At 39.5% G+C, this 22,850-nt stretch overlaps 1 protein-coding gene across 2 annotated transcripts in view; it reads left to right on the forward strand.

Moving 5' to 3' along the window:
• Positions 1-247: 247 nt before the first annotated feature.
• Positions 248-22,850, forward strand: part of LOC118809403 (dynamin binding protein) — a 59,326-nt gene continuing 36,723 nt past the window's right edge. For both annotated transcript variants that reach the window (XM_036572691.1, XM_036572692.1), the window contains exons 1-3: positions 248-593; positions 20,160-20,317; positions 21,402-21,524. In XM_036572691.1, the coding sequence (XP_036428584.1) occupies positions 20,170-20,317; positions 21,402-21,524 (271 nt within the window). In that variant the 5' untranslated portion in view covers positions 248-593; positions 20,160-20,169. The remainder of the gene's footprint in view (positions 594-20,159; positions 20,318-21,401; positions 21,525-22,850) is intronic.

Here is a 22,850-nt window from a genome sequence, read left to right on the forward strand (position 1 = left end):
ACTATTAAGCCACGTCCCTGAGAAAGCTAAACCATCAGGTTTTAAACCTCGTGGTTCTAATGGTCTTTTTCAGCAGGGTAGACACTGACAGAACTAACTGTGTTAGAAATACATAGACGTTGTTGCTTACGTGAGTACTGAGTGAAATCGTGCTTGTAGGGAAAAGCAGGATTTTTTGTCAGGCATGTGTAAGACAGCCTCACTGCAGGCCCGTGTGTGTGTGTGTGTGTGTGTGTGTGTGTGAGAGAGAGAGAGAGAGAGAGATAGAGAGAGAGTCTGGAGGGCGGTGTTGATGTCAGCATGGTGGGAGCAGGGATCAGCCCGCTGGAGCCTCCAGAGGAGGGAGATGACAGCTGAGCCCAGCGCTGTACATGCTCATCTGCTCGTCTACTGTGTGGAGACGCAGTATAGGCTACACCACCTCTAACGCTGAGCTGGTAGACCTCCAGTAGAAGAAGTACGATATTAATGGCAGTGAGCCGCGGGCGACCGAGCAGCGAGTGGACGGAGAACGTTTACCCACCGCTCTTCCCCGGCTAGCGGCTCCAGCAGAGCAGCGAGAGGCTACAGCGAGGACTTTAGTTAGCAGTCAGGTAGGTTCTGCGACATTCAGTAACGTCACGATTTTCTCTCATTATCTACTCTGTTTAACATTGTCGTGGATATCTTAGGCGATGTCTTAACTGGCAAGAACGGTACATTTACTTTGAGCCAGCTTGCGGTTCTGTGACGGAGCCAGACCGTTAACAACATCGGCTGTTTGCCAGTCAGGGTTGTGTTTGCATACGTGTGATGTTGGTCCTCAGATAAGTTAGCTTAATGCTGGTGTTCAGCTATTCTTTCACTAATCTGTGGTTGATAAGAGCCTGGCTGCTTCTACGGTGTTTTATTTCTCTTCAAATATTTGCTATTAGTACAAGAATCAGGCTTTAATGACCAAGTATGTTTGCAAATGCAGGGAATTTGTCATCGGTTATAGTAGCGCTGGGCGATAAATCGGTTACAGCAGTATACCGTGATGCTGACACCGTGAAACTGCTTCTCACGTTTAACGATATTTTAAGGGAATTCATTTAATAGAAAACTAACACTCTGTTCGTGACTTAATGTCCATAAATATGAGTGTTTCTGTCACAATATTTTACATACATGCTTGTGAATGTACGATTGCAAAAGCCAAAGCTCATGAGCAGCCCCTCACAAGCTCAGGAATTTCCCGATTTCCAAAGCTACGCCATGTGCATGTCAATTAGAAGGTGGTTTCATGATGTGACTGGAGAGAGAATGCCCCGTTTTGGCGCAGACTCGCTCCTCCTCAGCTGTGAAACCAACCCCAAAACATAGCTGAATGAAGAATGAGCACTGTGGTCTGGTCTAGGGATTGATGAAGGCTGTCAAGAACACTGTTTTATTAGACGTTAGACTGGGGGTGCATGTCAGCAGTCTGATCTCAGTGCCTCTCACCTGTCGCATGGCAGTTGTTGACAACTGTCTTGCCTCCTGATGCCTTTGCAAAGAGAGTGATGACTTGCTGTGGCTGTTGGACATGTGCAGTTTGCACTTTCCTAGTCACAGTGCACCCCCAGCAGGGCTGAATAAGCTCCTTAAGGCATGGATTATTGTAACGCTGGCGCTTTCATCAGAGGATTGACTCTTGTCTTATGGTTGTCAAATTAAATAAAAGGTAAACATTATTTATCACTTTATTTAACCACATGTGGTTAAATATATGGTTATACCATACATTACTGGGCCTAAGACTCAATAGGTGTTTCTTTGAGAAGGTAGGCTAAATTTCTACGTTTTAAAAAGGTCATCAGACTAAGCGCTTTCAGATATTGGTTTGTCTTCCTCTTACTGCTCATGACTAATTCTGGTAAGTTCAGTTTGTTATTGATGCCTTAAAAGAACAGTGGCTGTTCTTCTTATCTTAGTGTTGCACTTTGCAGAGGGTCAGCAAGGCAGCTGATTGTACATCATCAGTGTGCGGCATTCACTTGAGAAGCAAAGTGAGACTTGATACTGAATTATTGATCAAAGTAGCAGAAGTTTACTGCTCCGTGTTTGACAGTCCCATAGCTGTGTTACTGTTAGGAGAAGTAGCCCTTGGCCTGCTTTTGGAACACATGTGATGCAGTAAACTTTTTTCTAACTGAGTTTGCCATTAGTTTTATCTTAATGTTGTCTTGTTTTTTGACCTGATGACCTTTTGTGGCGTATTTTGCATATGCTCTAAAGTACACATTAAGTAAATGTATTTAAATATTTGTTTCTAACCTTTAGCAGGTTTCTGAGAGTAAAGACTTGGAAACATTCCTTGCATTTTTCCTCCAGCCTATTACCTAGCACAGTTGAAATAGTTTGGGAAAAAACTTTTTTCAGAGTCTGTAGGGAAATGGTGTTTTTTTGTGTGTATGCCAGAGATATTGTCACTCTTACTCAACTGTAGTGTTAGTACAAGTGAGCCAGCTGGTGCATGGGCTGACTTGTGGGTCTCGCATTACTTTCATTTTGTGTACGACATATGGCTTTGGTGTGTAAGACAATTCAACAGCTGATGGACTGTGTTTGCCTATACAGCCTGGACTGTCAGGTTTAGAATCATCAGCATTTTTATTAGTACCACTTTGTTCTTTCTAGCTCGCTCTGAAGCCAGAGTAGCCTATTGACTGGTGCCCTTGGCCACAACATTTTACCTTTTGGCCACTACGAATGTGGCTCAAGTGGCCCCTTGCCATGTGTTTTGACATTCTTTTTTCTGTTTAACAAACCTATTTGGTCAGACGCTGAACTAATCAGCTAAAATCAGATTTAGTCAAAATTCATAAAGCGTAACCACCGCGATAGTTAACATGACGGTGTGGTCCCCTCTCTGAGATGATCCACTTGGCGTAAGATGCTGTTCCATTGGCTAAGGTGCTGATATCCATGAAGTAAAGTCTTAAATGAAACAAGATCTTAAATAAGCTGGCATTATACAGAGAAGCTATCACTGCAATAACTAAACAGTTCCTAATGAAATAACCAACATTAAATGACATGAGGGAGGACCAGCTTGGCAGGGGGGGCCACTGTATTTTTATCAATGTAAAGTTTTTTAATAACTATGTGACTTCAACTAAGACCTGACTTGTTTTGATATTGAAGCATGCTTGTTAACTAAATACATTGTACACATAGATGTTTATACTTTTGTTATTCTGTATTTTTGGCCACATGCTTCATTGGCTTGTACTGGCTAGTGCAGTTTCTTTTTAGATCTGTCGACTCATGCTCTGGAGTGACTGATGGTTTGTCAGCTCTATAGATTGTAAGAGACAGATACTGCAGAACCGTGAACCATCTGACCTGTCTTGTGGTTGCCTTCCCTCCAAGCTTTCTGCCTCTAGCCAAGTCAAATGAGCAAGAACAAGTGGCAGTAAATGACTCTGAAATGGATGTGGTATTTGGAGAACTAGTGTCACTACACTGCTCTGTGGTTTTGTCAGGGAAGAGAGTTATGGCCTGCTGTGGAAGGACCTCTTTTGTGGTAGCCTGATTGCTGAGCTTTTGATCAAACTGGTTGTATTCACGGCTCTTCTTGACTGGAAGCTTCATTAGAGCGAATGTAAATGCCATATCACCTGCAGAGTCAGTGCCTTCATCTAGCTCATCAGTGCCCTCATAAATAACACGACGAAATGTCTATTCCAGATGTTTAGAACTGAGATTTTACCAAGGAAAAAAGGTTGGAATTTCGAACATCTTAACAAGGCACTCTGGCATAAAAGTAAAATTTAATATGTTATTTGTTATATTATGTAATATTTTGTTCAGCATTGTACATCTCTTACTACAGTACCCAACATGCATTGCACATGTACATCATATAACCATTTGGTCATCTATCATGCTCATCCAGGGGTGAGAAATGTGGCAAAAATACAGTACCATGATATGTGCCATAAAGTGCTTTCAGAATTTACTCTCATCTTCAAGATATGTCATAAGAAGGGGGCACGCAGTATTCACACTAGGAAACCTCGCTCTAGAAGCTACAGGGTCACTGCTGTAAGAGGCGAGTAGGCATGTTAACACAAATCTGTATTAAGGTGATTTTCATTAGTTATAATGTATTACTATATTTATGTGTTAATAATTATCATTGTATTAAGATACACCTCATCAGTGCCCTAATTGTTCTTATCTTCCTCTAATTCTTTGGCTTTGTAAGGGTGCATTCGGACCCTGGTGGGATTGCTGTTAGTGTGGTGATAACACTGCCGTCCGAACTCTGGTGCCCAGTAAGCAGACTGAGATACCCTCAGCACATCGGTCTTGATTTGCTTCAAAATGAACTATGGTGCAGTTTGTTTGAAGTGCGAATGCAGTACAGACTAAAGACGTCTAAATGGACCAAAGACAGAAAGAACCATTGTTGCCTGATCTCTTCAGAACTTCTTTAGTACAGAGAAAAGACGAGTTTCTGTTTTGACATGTGCATGTGTCTTCATAAGCTCTGAGATGTTAATTATAGAACGGAAAGTTTCAGTTTTAAAACGAGGCTCAGGGAGGTTTGAAGCCACCCTAAAATGCTTGATATACACATTTGACTGTACACATATATTATGTGTTTAGACGCCAAGGCTTTCCCATTTGTAAAAGCAGTAAGCCTCTCGAGGGGATTTCACCCTGCATTGCATCACGCAAAACAATGGTAACACAGGGTGCCCTAATATCACAGGACAGATAAAACAAGACACAAATAGAACTGAGCCAGATAGAACAGAGAACAGCATTAATCAGAAAGTTTGGTGGACATCACAATTATTGTACGTCATAAAATCGGCCCAAGCAGTTGTGACCTGTTACTCACATAACTTTAATTTACACTTTTTCCTTTGGTCTGAACCAAGGGAACCGAACTACATGGATAAATGCACCCTAAGATTGGCTGTAATAAATCAGTAGCACTACACATGATTCTGAGAGTTATGTTACTCTGAATTTATACGCAGAGTAGGCCAGGCAGTCAGACAGGAAGCTGGTGATTATTTTTAAACACTGCTCATACCTCAGCATCCCCCTGCACTTACTAGTCAATGTTTGGTTGTTTTATTTTGCTGTTCTAGAACAGTCTTCAGAGAAAATGAGTCTTGTGTTGCATAACATTTGAGACAGATGGGAGACTTTCGTATTAATTGGTGGGCAGTAGTCCAGTACCCTCCTCAGAGGCTACTGCACATGCTTAAGTGTGTGCTGTGTACTGCTTAAGAGAGAAAGCAATGGAGAAATGTTGACACCTCAGTGGGTCTTCTCACACGGCCTCCCAAAACAGTCCCTGGAAACCATAGCAACCGTGTCTATCTGGGCAGTGTTCCTCCTCTTCCTCCTCCTCAGCTGAAATGTTTGCATTGGGGAAAATGCTCCACCCCTCCCTCTCCCTCGTGTGCTGTGGCTTTCCCTGAAAAAACTCCCCTCTTCACTGCCAAAGATCCAACTCCCATTACGCTTGTACATGATGTCAATGCAGAAACACAACATACTGCAGAGGAATGGTAGAATGTGGAGGTATAAGAGTTTAGAGTGACTAAGAAATATACATATTACAGTGAGAACGCAAGAAAAGGAGCTTCAATGTCAACCAGCTGTGTCGTATTAACGGAAACACAGGGAACGAAACAGAGAAAAAAAGAGAAGTAGGAAATGTGGCCGAGTATGATCATGTGTAACAGAAGCTATTGAAAGCCAGTTTTGTCTACCCTGCTACTTGCTATAAGCCACTTGGAAGTCATTTGTCAGTTAACTGGTACCCTCAGTTTCCGTTTTTTACATGTTGAACTGCTCTCTGCATAAGCATATCTGGAGCTATCAACCTTGTTAAAGTCTCTCAGCTGTTTTTAGTTTTATCTTAATGCAGTGTTCACATCTTAAACTTGATTTAAATATCCTACAGACATCTTTATTAACAGATGTCCACATCCTAAGGCTGGGGTTTCAATCTGCCGGTCTGGAAAAAGCTTCATACACGTCTCTTTTTGTCTTTCTGCAGCTAAATATTTGCATCTGATGGGTGGATTTGGTTCACCCACCGGTCACTGTAGCTAGTTGCCTAACATAAGCTATATCAGTGTTTCCTCTAGAAATTTTTCAGCAGCGTTGACAGGCCCACACTCCATATCTTCCTATCTTATGTGATGTTATGAAACACAGAAGATATAAAATAAAGTCACTAATTAAAATGTTGGGGATCAAAAAAGGGGGTTACATCCAAATATATTCTTTTGCCCAAAAAAAGCTTTAAGCCCACATGTAGAATATGACTTTCATTCTGTTGCTTTGCATCTTTTGCCGTCTAGACAGGCTCCGTTCATTTAGCAGTATGCGCCAAATCAAAAGTAATGAAATGTAATAAGTTACCTTACTTTAATTAAGTAATTGCAATAGTTTCATTACTTATTACACTTTTATCAGGGTAACTAGTAATCTGTGACCTATTTATATTTTAAAAGTAACCTTCCCATTATGAACATTGTTAGCAATTATTTTACTGATGTTTATTTAAGTAACGGGCAGCACGGTGGCGCAGTGGGTAGCGCTGTTGCCTCACAGCAAGAATGGCCTGGGTTCGATTCCCGGCTGGGCGACCAGGGTCATTTCTGTGTGGAGTTTGCCTGTTCTCCCCGTGTCTGCGTGGGTTTCCTTCGGGTACTCCAGTTTCCTCCCACAGTCCAAAAACATGCAGTTAAGATAATTGGACATGCTAAATTGCCCCTAGGTGTGAGTGAGTGTGTGACTGTGTATGTCTGTCTGTCTGCCCTGCGATGGACTGGCGACCTGTCCAGGGTGTATCCTGCCTTCCGCCCAATGACAGCTGGGATAGGCTCCAGCACCCAACCGCGACCCAGAAGGATAAGCGGTTTAGATGATGTATGTATGTATGTATTTAGTAACATTACCAGTATTATGGTTCACTGTTAATAATAATAATAATAATAATAATAATAAGAATAACAATTAGTTGGCCATGAACATTAAAGCATAATAGAATTACATTGCAAATGTTCCTTTACATTGTAAAATCTGTCTAACGTTATATTAGCCAGCTTTATCTACCTTTCTCTCTTCTGTCTCTGTCTTTGTCTTTCTCATGTCTCTCTCCCTCTTGTCAGGTGCATAGACACAGGAAGACCTGGGGCACATTTCATCTCAAAATATTGTGCACCGTTTTGTGGTGGTTTCCAGGTTGTATAAAACAAAATGCAGCGTTTTTGCAGTATGTTTTCTCTCATTTGATGGGTCTGTCAGAGGTGTATGTAACTACTGAAGACGTATTAAACCATTTAAATAAGTATTAAACGTATTCAAACCCATTTCATCAGGCTCTGAAATTCTTCAGAAAGATCACCAAGAATGGCCTTCTTAGCTGCCATATTGCAACACTTGCGTAACACAGTGTGATCAATGCACCACCATCTCCATTTTCCGTTGAAATGTTTTGCTATGTTTTGTTGAGGCTGAATGCAGCCCTAGTTGAGTGTCGCCACGTGTCTCCAATTTCTGTATCTGTCGTTTAAAATTAAAAGCCCTCTGCAGAGTTTTGTAATTGCTACTTCATGACATTTTATAAAATTCTGAAGCAGCGGTGGCAATAATTCTGTAAAATGTATATAGCAGAAACACTGCATATAATATCTGCTTAGACTGGTGCTTACAATGTTAAAAGCAAAACATTCAGATGAAAACTTGATGACTAATATTATTATTAGTATTAGTAGTAGTATGATTAGTATTAGTAGTAGTATTAGTAATAGTGATTCTAGTAGGTTGTAGTTTGTTGTGGTGGCAAGAAATACATAAATTAAGATGCACTTAGATGCACTAAAATACATTTTGTGTGTATATATATATATTAAAATTCATACCTTGGAAAAAATAGACAACATTTTTCCCTATATTTTAACTTAGTGTTATGTTACATGTTGAAAAATGTTGGAGAAGACCACCTGGCAAGTGGCCCCCAGGGAAGGTTGAGAGCCCTGTCCAATAGCTTATTTTTCAGTAACTACATGGAAAATAGTACAGGGTCTCAGGGAATTGCGTGGGCCTGTGAATGTTAATAGGTTGAAACTCCTGTATTATTACTTTTGTAATATCTTCGTTTTGGACATGTTAAACAGCCATTTTATCCTGTTATTTACGAGAACCTGAAATACGAGTACTAGTGTCAGATATCAACTTTTGTCTCTACTTAGCTCTGCACTCTCCTAACACCTTTAATCATGAGCTGTTATTTTAACCAGTTAATGCCCTCTCCCACCCTCCATCCTGTGCTGCAATGTAAAAGAGAAGCTTGTGTGCTCGTCTGGAATGATCTACTGCCCCACCTCTTAGGACTTTTTTAGAATGAATGCGTTTTTGCACTTTTGTGTAGGCAGCATTCTCATGCATGCACACTGTGGGTGCACACAATGCCTGTACAGTAAACAGCCAGGGGGTAATATAAAAAAACAACAAAAAAGTGCCACAATATGGAAGCTTCCAGGTTTGAATGTGTGCTGGGGGCAATGCTATAGCATTGAGGGGCGGTGCGCGACTCCCCCATTGTTGGCATGGAATCGGTCCTGTTCAATAAATAAAAGCAGGCAGTCAGCAGATCAGATTTCAGCACAACTATGGCCTGCGCTGCCCATCTCACCATGGCCTGACAGAGAGACAGCACTGCTGGAGAATGAGAGAAGAAGAAAAAGAGAGTTAGGAGAGTGAGTGATGTGAATAGGAATGTTGGAGGTCCGTTTGTTCTCGGACAGGATGTTTTCACTTTGAGTTTCTCCAGGGCTGGAAAACATGAATAGATCTTAATGCTGCACAGAATATAAAGAAAGAGAGAGAGGTAGAAAGAGGGAAAATAAAGAGGGTGAGAGGGAGCAGATTGAGGGCTTTTTATCCTAGCTAGGAATTGGCAAAATACATAAACACCAGATATGTGTGCAGTTCAGCTGCATCAGTTTTGCAGTGTTGATTATATTAATTGTATTGTTCCTCCAGCCACATTTGCATATTCAGTAGATTTATTTATTTTTTTATCATTACTATTTTTTTAGTTTATTCATTGCCAATTCCCACCCCTTTAGTCAGGTCTCCCTTTTTACATAATGCTAAAATGCTAAAATGCGCTTCCTCCAAGACACGTGAAGTGCCAACACCATCTTTTTGAACTGCTGCTAAAGTCATTGAACCGCTTGTTCTGTTATGCCAGCTAACATCTATGTTGGCTAGCGTCACACTGAGTGATGGGGGAGCAAGAGGACCATCTACTCCCACAGAGTGAAGATAGTTTACTGTTTCTGACAAGCTGCATCTTCCTTAGTTACTGTTGCTATTAGAGGGCGACATGGCAAAAATGTTCTATCATAATACTTCAAGATATTTTCATGATACTGGATATATCATGATATTTTGTTTTTTGGAGATTGAATATGTTATAACAGACAAATAGAACCTGTAGTCCACGTACAAACAAAAGAACAACAATAATAGTGATAATAACAAACCTACAACTACAGTGATTTTATTCAATGTTTTACAAACTGCACTGCACTAAATCAGGCCCAATAATGCTCACTTTATTATGAAGCATGTAGTTCAATAGTCAGTAGTTCTTTAACCTTCCTATTGTCCTTTTAATATTTTACACACATTTGTTTTTGTTGTTTTGGATGAAACTGAGGTCACTATAACATGCAGTTTGAAAATCTTCAAAAAAAAAAATCCCTCCCTAACATAACATAACCATACCTGTAGTAGTGTGAGAGCCACTGATAGTTCACACAACATGGGGGAGGGGAGAACATGATTCCCACAAGAATTTTGATATTTCCCAGAAGTTTAAATTGGTAAAATAGGATAAAAGATGTTAGTAAAGTTGATGATAACAGGAGGATTAAGTACTGACGATATCCACAATATGCTCAGAAAAGCATATTTTGAGAGTTTATCACAGTAACGATAAAATAGCATCATATCGCCCACCCCTAGTTGCTATGATGTGTTTTCATCTGTACATGTAACTAAAAGAAAGAAGAAAAAGCATTTATTGAGATCCTTCATGGATCTTACGAAAACAATAAAAGTTCTAACTTCTTACTTGGTGCTATAACATATTTAGAGGGCAGCGCTTAGTATTGTTTGTTTATTTGTGCTCGAGCTGTGGCTGTCATTAGTTGGGAGCTATTATGTATTAACAGCTAGGAAATGGTTCATTGTAGAGAAAGCTGTCGTCTTCTGACTTTTTATATGCAAAGTTGATGAAAATTAAGCTTTCTTTGAGTACTATTTTGCCTTACAATACCCTACACTTTTGGCCTAAAGGTTACTACAAAACTATTGTGAAACAATGTCTCAGGCATCAGGTTTAGAAGCATTAAAAGGCTTTAGACGTCTGGTTCCTGTCACCACTATTGTGATCTAGAAGGGAGCATTTCACAGCAAACCACTCTGAATCACTTCTTCACTTCTTAATGATTTAATTGTGCAGAAATTGTGAAAAATTGATGGAATTCTCCTTCAAATTAATCACAGTTATTCATGTGACAGCAGTTTCATGACAGTGACAGGCCTACTTAACGTGAACTATCAGCTGAGTTTCGTCTCCTTTGCTCTACAGTCATTAGCCTGCAGCTTTACTGCGGTCATAAAGTAATGTCAGACCGGGTCAGCCCTCTCAGACAGTAAACACAGCGAGCACACGTGTACACACGCGGACGGAGGCTTATACTCTACAGTGCTATGTAAACACACACACACACACACACTCACACACCATATTATGGAACCACATACTTTCACAAATCCAACATTACCAGCAGCCCCACAGGCACTTACATTACATCACACTATTACTTGGTGACCGAGGCGTCACTGAATACACAGTTGTTTCTTTGTCTTTATGTCAGCTGCACACACACCTGTGTGTGTTTGTGTTTGTGTCTGGTGCCAAGTGGCAAAAAGACAAAAACACACATTCACTCACTCTCTTTCTCTCTCTCACACACAGCCTCTGTCTCTCAGTCTCAGTAGTACTGATTGTTCTCTCATCCTTATTCATTAACACAGTGAAGTTACTCACCTCTTCTGTTTTTTGTTCTCTGTGACCTTAAAATCATCTCAGCTACAAGAGTCTCTTCACTGGCCGTGTCGGACCACCATCAGCTGACGACTCCAATCAATGTCAATTATCTGGATGACGTTCTAGAGAATTTTAGTCCATGTAGTTTATTTATAGTGGTTTATTTTCTAAGAAATCTTAGCCATTGTTCTTTCTAGAACGTGCATACTTACATGGAGGAGTCATCATTGTATTATTGCAGTGTTTGGGTTATCAGCTGCTTTCTCTTCTCTATGCTTAGTGCCCAAGTAGCCCCAGTCCACTAAAGGGAAATTCCAGTGACGTTTTCAGATATTTTTGCATGTCTGAAACGTTTAATGCCACTAAAACCTATCTCACAGAAATCTGTTACACTAAATGGTTATGAATATGTTGAGGCTTGAACTATTGTTTTATGGTTTTGAGAGAAGGGTTTTGGCATAAAATGTGCTTTAAAAATTCATTCATAGTGGAGAGATACATGCAGGGTATTGTAAGGCAAAACAACATTTTTTTGGGGATATAGAACAATCTGACCATAATCAGCATTACATATAACAACTTACAAGGCATATTTCTAAAATGGCTATATTTGTGTTGTACTATTGTAGCTTTTGTACTATTGCGAAGTTTGACAAGCTTTCTAGAATAGGGGCAAAAATCGTATTCCCTCATAAAAAACTGTAACAGCTGGTGAAATATTGTTCCCTATGATCTTCCATAAAAGGAATGCATGTTAAAGGCTCAGTTTTTGAATGAGCCAAACATACCAGCATTTCACAGATATTTTAAGCAGCAACACTTTTTGCCTCATGGGAATTGCATTTACCACTCGGAGTGTGTAGAAGACCAGACAGGTGTGTTCGCTTCTTGTCCTGTAATCTGGTCTGTCTTGTGCCCTGTGCCGGTGCCTGTCAGTTGAACTCCTGCTGATCTCCTGCTGCCTTCACTGCTAGAGTTCAGCACACTTAATCTGGATTACTCTCCACCTTTCTTGCTTTGTCTTTCACTGTCACCTTTCTCGCTTTCTTTCATTTCCTTTTTTTTTATTTCCTTTTTTAATGTATTTCGCTTGTTCTTTCTTCCATTCTTTCTGATCCTCTTTCTTGGAACCATACACTACAGTCTCTGTGGTATCTCTCTCTCTCCCAGCAGGACCATATGCTTAGCTCCTCTCTCTGTAAGGTGTGAGTTCTGGATGTAGGGCAGTGTCCTTCACTCTCTCCTCTCGAGCAACAGGAGAATGAACAGAGATGAGGTGTTCTTTATAAAGCTGTAAAAATGCTCTTGCAGGGCACAAGAAACAGTGGTACTGTGTACAAGCATGTTATTACTGTTTGTAATGTACTTTAGTATTCAAATTATAACAGGAGTAATATATGAATACATCATTTTGGAAAGAGAAATAATATAAATTGGGATAATTGCATAATATTTGGAAAGAGAGTTATTGGCATTGAATTAGCACAATGCAAATTACATGCATAAATCATAACATGCTTGGCCAGACCTCAACGAGTTCAGTAATCTGAAAAAGACTTGCTTCTGACATTGTGTGACATGGCTGCAGGTATGTACTAGTATAAATAAAATCACAATAATTACCTAAGCTTTTATCACAGTTTTGATATCACGATATTGCATTAAAATTAAAATATTTCTGTAATGATACTTACTGTATTACTGTCATATAGGACTATTTGCAGTTAGCACCGGACTTGAGTAACCCCGCCATAGAGCACTGAGATCTTTACCAAGAGCTGTGAAGCTGCTCCAACATGTATCTAAAGCTACTGTAGAACATAGTACTCATACCAATACTGTACCAACATGTAAATGGCATATACTGCACTGTGTCACATAATCATTGTGTACATGCCATGCCAGTCATTATATAACGGTGCTTAATGTGTAAACTGTTACTTTATTAGCAGCCTCTGTTTATCAGAAAGCACCAGCAATGAAGATGCACATTTCTGTCAGCAGGCCTATAAGATTCTTCATTACATAATAGCATCAAGCTGCATTCCACACAGAGTGCAATATTCAGGGACATTCAGGTAACCTTTTTTACTTTGTATATTCCAGTTTTACAGTGAATCAGTTAGTAAATATTTGAACTTGAAAGCAGAACTCTGATCATCACTGGATTCGCCTGTTAGCCCATTAGGAGTCTGCTGAGCTGCTTGTTAATCAAAACCAGGTTCTTAAGTGAGCTTAAGTTCAGTATGCTTTTGTGCCTTTTTTTTCTTCGTATACACAAAGATTGTGACTAAGAACATGCATGTGCTCTTGAGATTGAGCATTTATTTCTTTTCTGTGTGGATGGGATGTACATCTTCACCTTTCTGAGGGATAAAAGTTCTTTGTCTGCTCCTCCTTCTGCCGTGCTGGGGCTGTTGTGACTGTTTACAAATACAACTCAAAAGAGGGACTGTATCACATGATCAGACTATGACAGTGTAGCGAGAGCTGCTCTGCGCATCAAAAAGTCTTTGGAGAAACTGCATCTTGTTTAACTAAATTGCAGTGACAATATTTTAAAGTGTCCATGATAATGTTACCATGCGTGTTTGATATTGCGGTATACTAGATTACTGAATACTGGCACATGACACCAACTGCATGGCTGCTGCTATTGTTTTTAGCTCTGCAGTGCAGTTTTGACCATTTTTGTTGGTAACAGTACGTCATACAGGTCAGGCTTTTGCTTTTAGATGCAACTGTTTTAGGATTAGCGTATCATTTACATCTGCAATTTAATAGTTGCCATATATATATACTCAGGATATAATTGTTCTGTTGGCATTGTTGAATAATTGAGGTAGGTTTCAGTTTGGAGATGCTGTTGCGTTTGGTTCATACTGACAAAATATGGTCATTTTGAACCAAATAACCATGATTGAAGAGACACATCTGTGCATTGTTCTGACTTTTGACGGGACAACATTCTTCACATAAATGTCCATGTATCTCATACAGTGTGCTTAACAAGTGGATAAATTTATAGACCAAAACGTTCTTTCTTGCTTTAGAGCTTGCATTGAATGTTCTTGTTCCTCAGGGCACGTCTTCCTTTTGGTCGGTGTCTAAACCTGCCTCTGGAGTGGATCCCATTCGTTAAAAAATCTCTTGCTTTATACACATAGCTACATGAAGATGGGGAGGATGAACACAAATTCTGATTGTGTCATGTTCGGACATGGCATAGGATGCATGGAGTTTTATACAGAGACTAAGTCACTGAGCTAGACGTGGCCATCCTGCCAGGGCATGCTGCATTTCTCACCTAGTCCAAAGTGATCTCACCTATGATCATTCAGACAGCGGTTTACTCATGGTCTCAGCACCATGTCTGTCTTCATTTGTTTCTACACATCCTCTTGTCTGTAGTAAGAAACCTGTGGAACCAGACAAATCTATACCCTCTTTTTGTAAAAGTTGGGAGACAGTCATTATGAACTATAGTTATCATCTAAAACGTCTTATACAGTGTCTGGCACTAGAACATGGTGTTGGCCCTGTGTTTGGCTTTGTAAGCTTGCACTAAAATTGTTTTCTCTTCTTGCAAACATTTTGTGGACGAGAATTGCAAAAACAGATTTAATCCTGGAAAAGGTGCAAAAATGAAGGCAGTGAAATCAGTCTTGATGTGGGAATGAACAGGGCTTTATGTAGCCTCTATGCTAGCATCATGTTTCATGTTTTCCCTGCTCTGATACACTCATCCCACAATGGGTTTCATATTAAGTTAATAATATAATTCTGTTGTGTAAGAGTAGAGAAAACACAAAATAGTGCAGCTGTAGAGGAGCCTTATGGGCTAGTAGTTAGTAGAAAAAAAGGATTTTATATAATTTGGTTTACTTTGGCAATCTTAAGAATTTAGCTAGATAAAAAATAGAAATACAATTGAGAGCTAATAAGCCACTACCCAACAAACCACTTGCAGGTTTTTTGCTCAAGCAGTTCACCTCTATATCCAGCACTGTTCTGGTCCTTATCTTCAACATAATCGTCTGGAAATGCAGTGACCACAAGGCAGTATAGAAGCTGATATAGAAATATTATCATTGTTAATAAAGGACAGACACTTGCCAGCTGCTAGCCCACCACATCTGTAACTAGGGCTGGGTATTGTCAGCAATTTCACAACACAATCCGTAACACCATACAATGACAAAACCCACCAGATGTACCAGATTTTCAGTCAGTGTTTACTAGGGGGGCAGGAAAAAATCGATTCTTAGATGCATCGCGATGCGGACGTGAACAATTCTGAATCGATTCACAAATGTCAAAAATCGATTTTCTAAATATTTAATTTATAACGTAATGTTGGCGGAACGCAAAAGGCGGAACTTGGAAGTGGGTAAGTGCAGCTCCTGGAAAGTCTGTGGCGGCACATAACAAAAACACTACTGGATGAGTGAGAAATCCGACCGGCTCCCTCTGCATTAAAAGCCAGGTTAGGTCAGGAGTCACAACACAAATGTTAAGAAGAGCCATTTTGTCCTTTAACATAAATCAAACCACCTTGGGAGCCACAACATTTAATGTCTAGTATGTCTCAGTATGTGATAATGTCCTAGTACAGACTAAACAATATAAACGAGAGCGCACATTTACTTCGCTCTGCTTTAAGCTTTAGCTACAGCCACTTTCCTCCCATCTCCGCCAGAAAACTTTTCCTCAAAAGTAGATCAGTTTCTTGTAAAATGTTCGACTGTTTTACGAGGCTGAAGTCTCGCTGCAGATTTAACTTACCAGGAAACCAACTGCGCTGCTTATAAATGTGAATAACGCATTGTTGCTATGTGACCTGCAGTCTGCATGCCGGTTCTCAGTCGTTGCGAAACAGGGCTTTCGCGCTATGCTGCACACGTCCCGTTTCAAAGATACTTTACTGACACAGCGACCCTCCCCTAATCTAATGAAAACGGGTAGAATAGCTGTAACATGCTGCGTGGACATCCACTGCCACTGGATCTTATTTCACCGTAACTGCGCATTTTATTGCAGTTGAGTAGCAGCAGCTTCTTGTGCTGCAAGCAAGAGCAGTGAATGAGAGCCTTCTAGTTCACTTACCACATCACTTCCATTTGTTTTATTAATAAAAGATATTGGAAGTAAATTCATTATGGATCATTACAAATACTTTGCTTTGAAAGTACCAAGTCACTTTAAATAACAATAACACAGAGTCACTTAGTCACTTTAAAATGTATATTGTTTCTATATTCTGTGTATATTTTGTGTATATTTAATATATTTCAGTTGTTTTTTCTTGTATTTTTATTTTTACTTATTTACTTTCTGTAGAGTGATTAGCTGAGCCTCACCACAAGCATTTCAGTGCATAAATGTCCTGACATGTTGTGCAAATGACAAATAAACTTGAAACTTGAACTCGAAACTTGAGCTCACACAGTGAGAAAATATAAATGCTATATAGAAAAAAAGATGCATCGAGATGCATCGATAATCGTTTTATAATCGCATCACAGCCCTCTGAATCGTAATCGAATCGTGAGGTGCCTAGAGATTCCCACCCCTAGTGTTTACCTAAAATTTTGTTTTAACTGCTGGATGGATGGTTGGATGGATAGGGATGGATGGATGGATTAATAGGTAGATAATTGTGGGGAGAATGATAATGACATATGAATACTTAAATGTTAAGGTAAGTTTAAAAAAATATATATGCAAGAATAATAAATAAACAGTGCTTCTAAGAACTATGTTATAGGTGGGGTTTACTCTGAGGTGCTGGTCAGAGCACAGAGAGACCAGAGGAATGAACTTAATGCACTTTTAATCACCGAAGCAGCCTGGGAGGCAGTACTCACTGTATCAACGTGTATCGCCACAAGCTTATCCACCAAATATTGCTGTATTGATATTTTACACTCCTACTTTTAACATGACCTTTCTTATTCTTGCTCTCTACTGTTCTTGCTAGAAAAATAGGGGTGCAGTTTCTTCTAGTGTTGCGTATCAAAATTATGCTCAAAATTCCTCTATGCCAATACGGATGCCTTGACATCAATATCGATTCCTGAACAATGCGTTTCTAAATACCTTCTTTTAAATTACAAACAGAAAGTGGGTGTGGTTTAAACCAGAAAAGAGAGTGGTGCTGGAAGTGTCTATATTTACTGATGGATTTGCAGGCTAATTCCACGAAAGTATTGAATTTCAGCCCTAGTTTCTTCACACATTTGCTTGGTGACTGTATGCATCCATTTGAGGTGGGAATATGCAAAAAGCAGCTTATAGATTAATTTGGCCTGTTTCTAATGAAAGCCAGGGTCGATGTCACAACTGGAGCCATTTCTGAAGCTCTCATAAAACTGTGATAAAAACAGGGAAATGCATTCCATGCATTCACATTTTGAAAGTAATTTCTTAGGTTTCCAGAGGAGAAGGAACAGAGAAAGCTCATTTATGACTCCTTCAAGTTGCATTAAACAATGGCTTGCTGGGGTTTGTGAGGGCTTTGTGTGCTTTCCAGACACATAATCAAACCAGATGGTGTGTGATTGTGAAATAGCTTTACTCTGTTAGTGTTGTGAACCTTCTAATGTGCCCGCAGGAGTAAACATAATAAGTTATGAAGACCTCATAGTGAGAGTGCATGTGTTAATGGCTCAGCGCCGCAGGCTCTTTTGTCTGTTAAGGTTATGTGTGTGTCTCCCATGAGGCGTGGAAAGTTGGTACTGCTTCATGGCCTGTTACGACAGGACACATTCCTGCTGTAACAGACTCTGGCAGTCCATGCTGGATCTAGAAAGGTTCAGAGGGGAGAAAGGTGCCTCTTCCACTGCCTGACTGGAAAAGTTAGCTTTAGTCTTCTCGCATAGGCTCAAATATTGGGACACATGGACCACTGAGATTGAACATTTAGAGTTAGGTGCTTCTGCCAGACAGTGGGTTAAGAGTGGAATGTAAGGCTACTAATGGCTATTTTATTATCAGTGAAATTATCAACTATTGATTAATTAAGTAACTAGGGCTAGGATGATAAGCAATTTGTATTGTATGATGTTATCGGAATCACACTGGTACCAGCATTTGCTTAAAAAATATTGGCATTGGGCAGATGTTTGACCGATTTCAAACCGTCATTTGACGTATTTGACGTACTCTGGAAGATCAGAATATTTGGGTGTTGCTGGACTAAAATATCTGCACTTGAACCCTCTACAAGAAAGCATTACATTTCTCTGTAATGCTAATCCAGGTAGATGAAGTCCTAATATTTACATTTGTAAATGTTTATGTATTGACACCGGTATCGGCATCAGCAGCTGTACATGAAAAATACTGGAAATGGTATCAACTAGAATTCCTAAAATTCGTGCATCCCTAGAAATTAATTTGGGACAGAATTATTGATGACTATCCATATTTTCATTATTTTAAAACGGTGGGTATTTCACATATTCAGTATACCTGGGACAGTTTCTGTCTGCACCAGAGCATCAGCAAATTCACTAGAAAAATCACTATTTTAGCTGAATGGGTTGTACCAGAATTGTTATAAAGGAGAAGACTGGTCACTGGTTGAGAAATGAATTGGAAAGCTTGTAACGCTCATCTTGGCATCTGTTTATGGGAAAGTCCCAACCTTCGATTAAAAAAAAGATCCAGTCAGCTTGTTGGTAAAGCAGAAAGTGAGAAAACTCCATCCCTGTAGCTAGAACAAGCTGAAAAATGTGTTTTTTGTGTTATTTGAGCCAAACACTACAAACTATTTAAGCTGTTTTTTTTTTACCAGTGTTTTAAAAATATATATGTTTTTGAAGTGTTAATTTGGCTTTTAGTTTTGGGTTTATAGGTCTCTCCATTCAAAGAGACAGAAATCTGGTCTTGTATGAGTGGAAGTGACTGCCTGTCTGTCTTTGAGTAGCATTGGCTAAAGCTGCATGTAATTTATAGTTCCGTCTGTCCAACAGTTGATTTCTTTGTTTATGATGCAACAAAATAAGAGAAGCCATATTTCCCCACACACTTCCCATAGTGTACTGCAGTGTGGTGTAATGTGGTGACTGCATGCATCATATAAACATTTTTGAGCATGATGATTTTAAAAGAATAGTTTGCCAAAAAATCTGATTTACACAATTTCCAACTTACCTAACATGCAGTTGATCAGCCAAGGCATTTCGCACACAGCTACATTCATCACCTTTTTGCTGTTGTCATGGCAACATGGACCCTACTCTGACCCACATGACAGGATCACCTGTCACCACTGAACCAAATGCTCAGGTTGTCCACAGAGACACCCCTTCAAAACACACACACACACACCAGACAGAGAGCCCTTTGAGTGAAATGTGCATCTCGTTTGCTCCTTTCCTCTCCTCTCTGCACTTCATTTATCATCAGTGCAGCCCATGTAGACCTTTAATGGAGTAAATGAGTATCTGCTTGTTTGCCACAGAGGGAAAATCCACAAGCTTTTACTTTCGCATAGTCACATTATGAGAAGAACTCACATAATACTAGCCAGGACATGCCCTCTATAAACATTTTCATATGCACAGACAAACGCACATTGATTCTCTCTCTCTCTCTCTCTCTCTCTCTCTCTCTCTTAAAAACACATACACTTACATGCTGGATTTTATGACTCATCACCCAAACAAGGCCTCTTGCTCATATTCTCCACCCAGTTAAGATCTATCTGAATGACTAAATGCAATTTTAGAGGACATATGAACGTGTTTCACCCTGTTGGAGAGAAGTTAGGATCAATTTCTAGTCCTAAACTTTGAAGAGGGATTTTTCCAGCCTCCTTTTTCTGTGTTGTAGCCAGAGTTTCCTTGAAGTGGGGAATTCTTTTGTCATTTATGTGCTCATTTGTTTGTTTCTACCAGCTGTTTTGATGCCCTCACTAATGAATGTGGAATGATTAAATGTTCATCAACATAAGCCATCTAGTGGACAAACTCTGTCAGAGCATTTGCAACTGAAGGAGTCAGTGGCTTTGCTGACTGACCTCTGCGTTCCCACTGTTCTCTCTCAGGTAATGAGTGATGATGGAAGCAGGCTCGGTGGTGCGTGCTGTGTTTGAGTTTCTGCCCAGCGTCTCGGAGGAGCTTCCTCTCTTTGCTGGTGATGTGGTTGAAGTCCTTAGTGTGGTGGATGAGTTTTGGCTGCTTGGAATCAAAGATGGAGTCACAGGTACAGTTCCACAGCTCACTTCACAAATAACTTTATTCAGCAAGTATCAGGAATGTAAATGCCTGATGATTCAGTTTGATTAGGATACTAATTTCACCCACAATCTTTGTTATTTTGTTACAGTTCAGATTTTTTTTAAAAAGCACTGAATTTGCAAATGTCACAGGAGGAACTACTTACACAGTAGTAAAATATAGACAGTCTTATAAAATGAATGAAATAAGCACATACTATATTTGATATTACTAGAATTAATTGTTATTTGTAACAGAGATCTAACATTTCGAAATTGATACAGTAGAATTATCACATTCAGGTTGGTGCATTTTGACATATTGAAGCAATACACCCCTAACACATATATGGAAGAGTACAGCACTGTATAAAAGTCAGAGACCACTGTTTATTTATTTTTCAGTCAAAACTGGTGATAAGTACAGGTTATTCATTTGTCATAATCAGGGGAAAAAGCAGAAAACATGTACTTGACAAAAAAGTTACACAAAAGCCAAACAACTAAAAATAATATCATTTTTTCAGAATTTAGTGTGTCCACTGTATACCTGTATTAGAGCGTCCATTCTTGTCAGGAGTCTTGCTTTCAGTTCTTCAAAAAAACCACAGGGGTATTTTTCCACACTTCCAAAATTCAGTTTTAGAAGTTGGTTTCATCTTTTGCTTCTCACCATCCAAATAATCCTAAACACATCCAAAGGCGTTGAGGTCTGGTACTGTTTATCTGACCATGACAGTTTTGGTGGTGTACCAGGTGTTGCCATAATCTCTTAAGAATTTTTTGAATTCTAGTTTTAGAAACACCTGTTTTTCACTTCCTTTTTTCCTTTTTTTGACTTCCTTATGCAAGTGGATTATCTTATCTTCTCAAATTATCTCCTGAAAAACTTGTCATCACAAGAATACAAAAAACCCAACAAGAGACAGTTACAGAAAACAATAGTGTGTAAATACACTCTTTATAGTGTGAGTTACATATACTCAGAATGTTAAGAAGTATGTGAATGTGCATATAAAACACTAACTTTTACTTCTTTGGTTTCCACTGCCCCTCTCTGTCGTTTCTCAGGTCAGTTCCCCAGCACTTTTGTTGAATCTGTCACCATCCCCACTACGAAGGCAGGAGAGCAACTCTACGTATGCATCAGTGACTTCAACTCTTTGGAGCCAGGCAACCTGCCCCTGAAGAGAGGTGAATATCTCACCAAGTATGAGACATGTGCTGTGCCTAAGAACTCCATTACAGTATTTCACATGTGTGTTATACAGATGTATTTAACGGTCTTGTTGGTTCCTGTATGTTGTTGTCTCTCCCGTATTTCACAGCGTAAAACCCCCACATACGAAAAAGGAATAATGTCATGTTTGGGAGGTAATCTTTTTGAAGTTTATGGAATCCTGTCTTAAGCCATTCTTCTAGTAACATAGTTTCTTAGAAAATTACTTCCTGGTTTGTCTCTTCATATGCTTGCTGTGTTCTTTGGTGTAGAGGTACTTGGTAAAAGACTAAAACAGTCAAACTGTAAATGTAATTGTACATAAAAACAAAGAGCTTTTATGTATAATCACATACATGCCTCTACGTTTATCTCCACTATATGTTTTAGTGAGAATCCTCACCCCTGGTAGTCTTGATCTAAATGACCACTAGATGTCACTAGTTTAATGCTTTTCGATGACTTCTTCATCCTATTGTTCATGAGGAAATTCCTTTTGTTACTTTGTCGTGTCGATCATTTGTATGTCTTTATCATTCTCTAGCACATTTTCAGATGCTTCAGAATGTAACATTGTGTGTGGTGATCTGTGGTGTATTGGTTTACTGGTTGTTAGATGTTAAAGTCCTTTCCCTGTATGTAATATTCAGCGTGGACAGTGTGTGTGGAAACTCCAATTCCTGTAGTTGTTTTTCTGTGAAAGAGTGTGAGTTGAATTATATTTCCTGTATATCACTCTGTGGAGCTCCTGAGTGTTTTAGTTTATGTGCTGGACACAATAGGAGGTGGAGCCGGGCTGTGTGGAATTTGACCTCGGTGACCTCAACGGACACTCTGTCTCCTGGCAGCTCAGACCTGTGTATATATATGTGTGTGTGTGTTTGTGTGTGTTTGTGTGTGTATGTCTGTGTGTGTTTGCGTGCCCACATGTGCTGAGTGAAGCTGACCACACCATGGTAATAGGTTCTAATGACTCTACTTGTGCTACACATAGAAAAGTACTGCAGTAGTGGGTAGATATACAAATCAGCAGCATTTAGTTACACTCATTGCAGTATTGTTATGTAGTCCCAAAACAGCTATTCCAATACTAATATGAATCTGACCTCACACTGTTTTAATGACTGTTCTTTTTGGATTTAGTGCATCATAAAAGCTCAAATTTCAACATTTGATTCAGTTATTCTGGGGCAATAAAGAATTATTTTCCAAAATACTGAATACATAAAAGTGACTAGAGTAACTATTTACACTATACGCTACTTTCTTTACCTTTAAAGAGTTTTATAATGTGTGAGAAA

Source organism: Colossoma macropomum, unplaced genomic scaffold, assembly GCF_904425465.1.
Source record: "Colossoma macropomum unplaced genomic scaffold, Colossoma_macropomum, whole genome shotgun sequence".
In the NCBI taxonomy this organism is placed as follows: domain Eukaryota; kingdom Metazoa; phylum Chordata; class Actinopteri; order Characiformes; family Serrasalmidae; genus Colossoma; species Colossoma macropomum.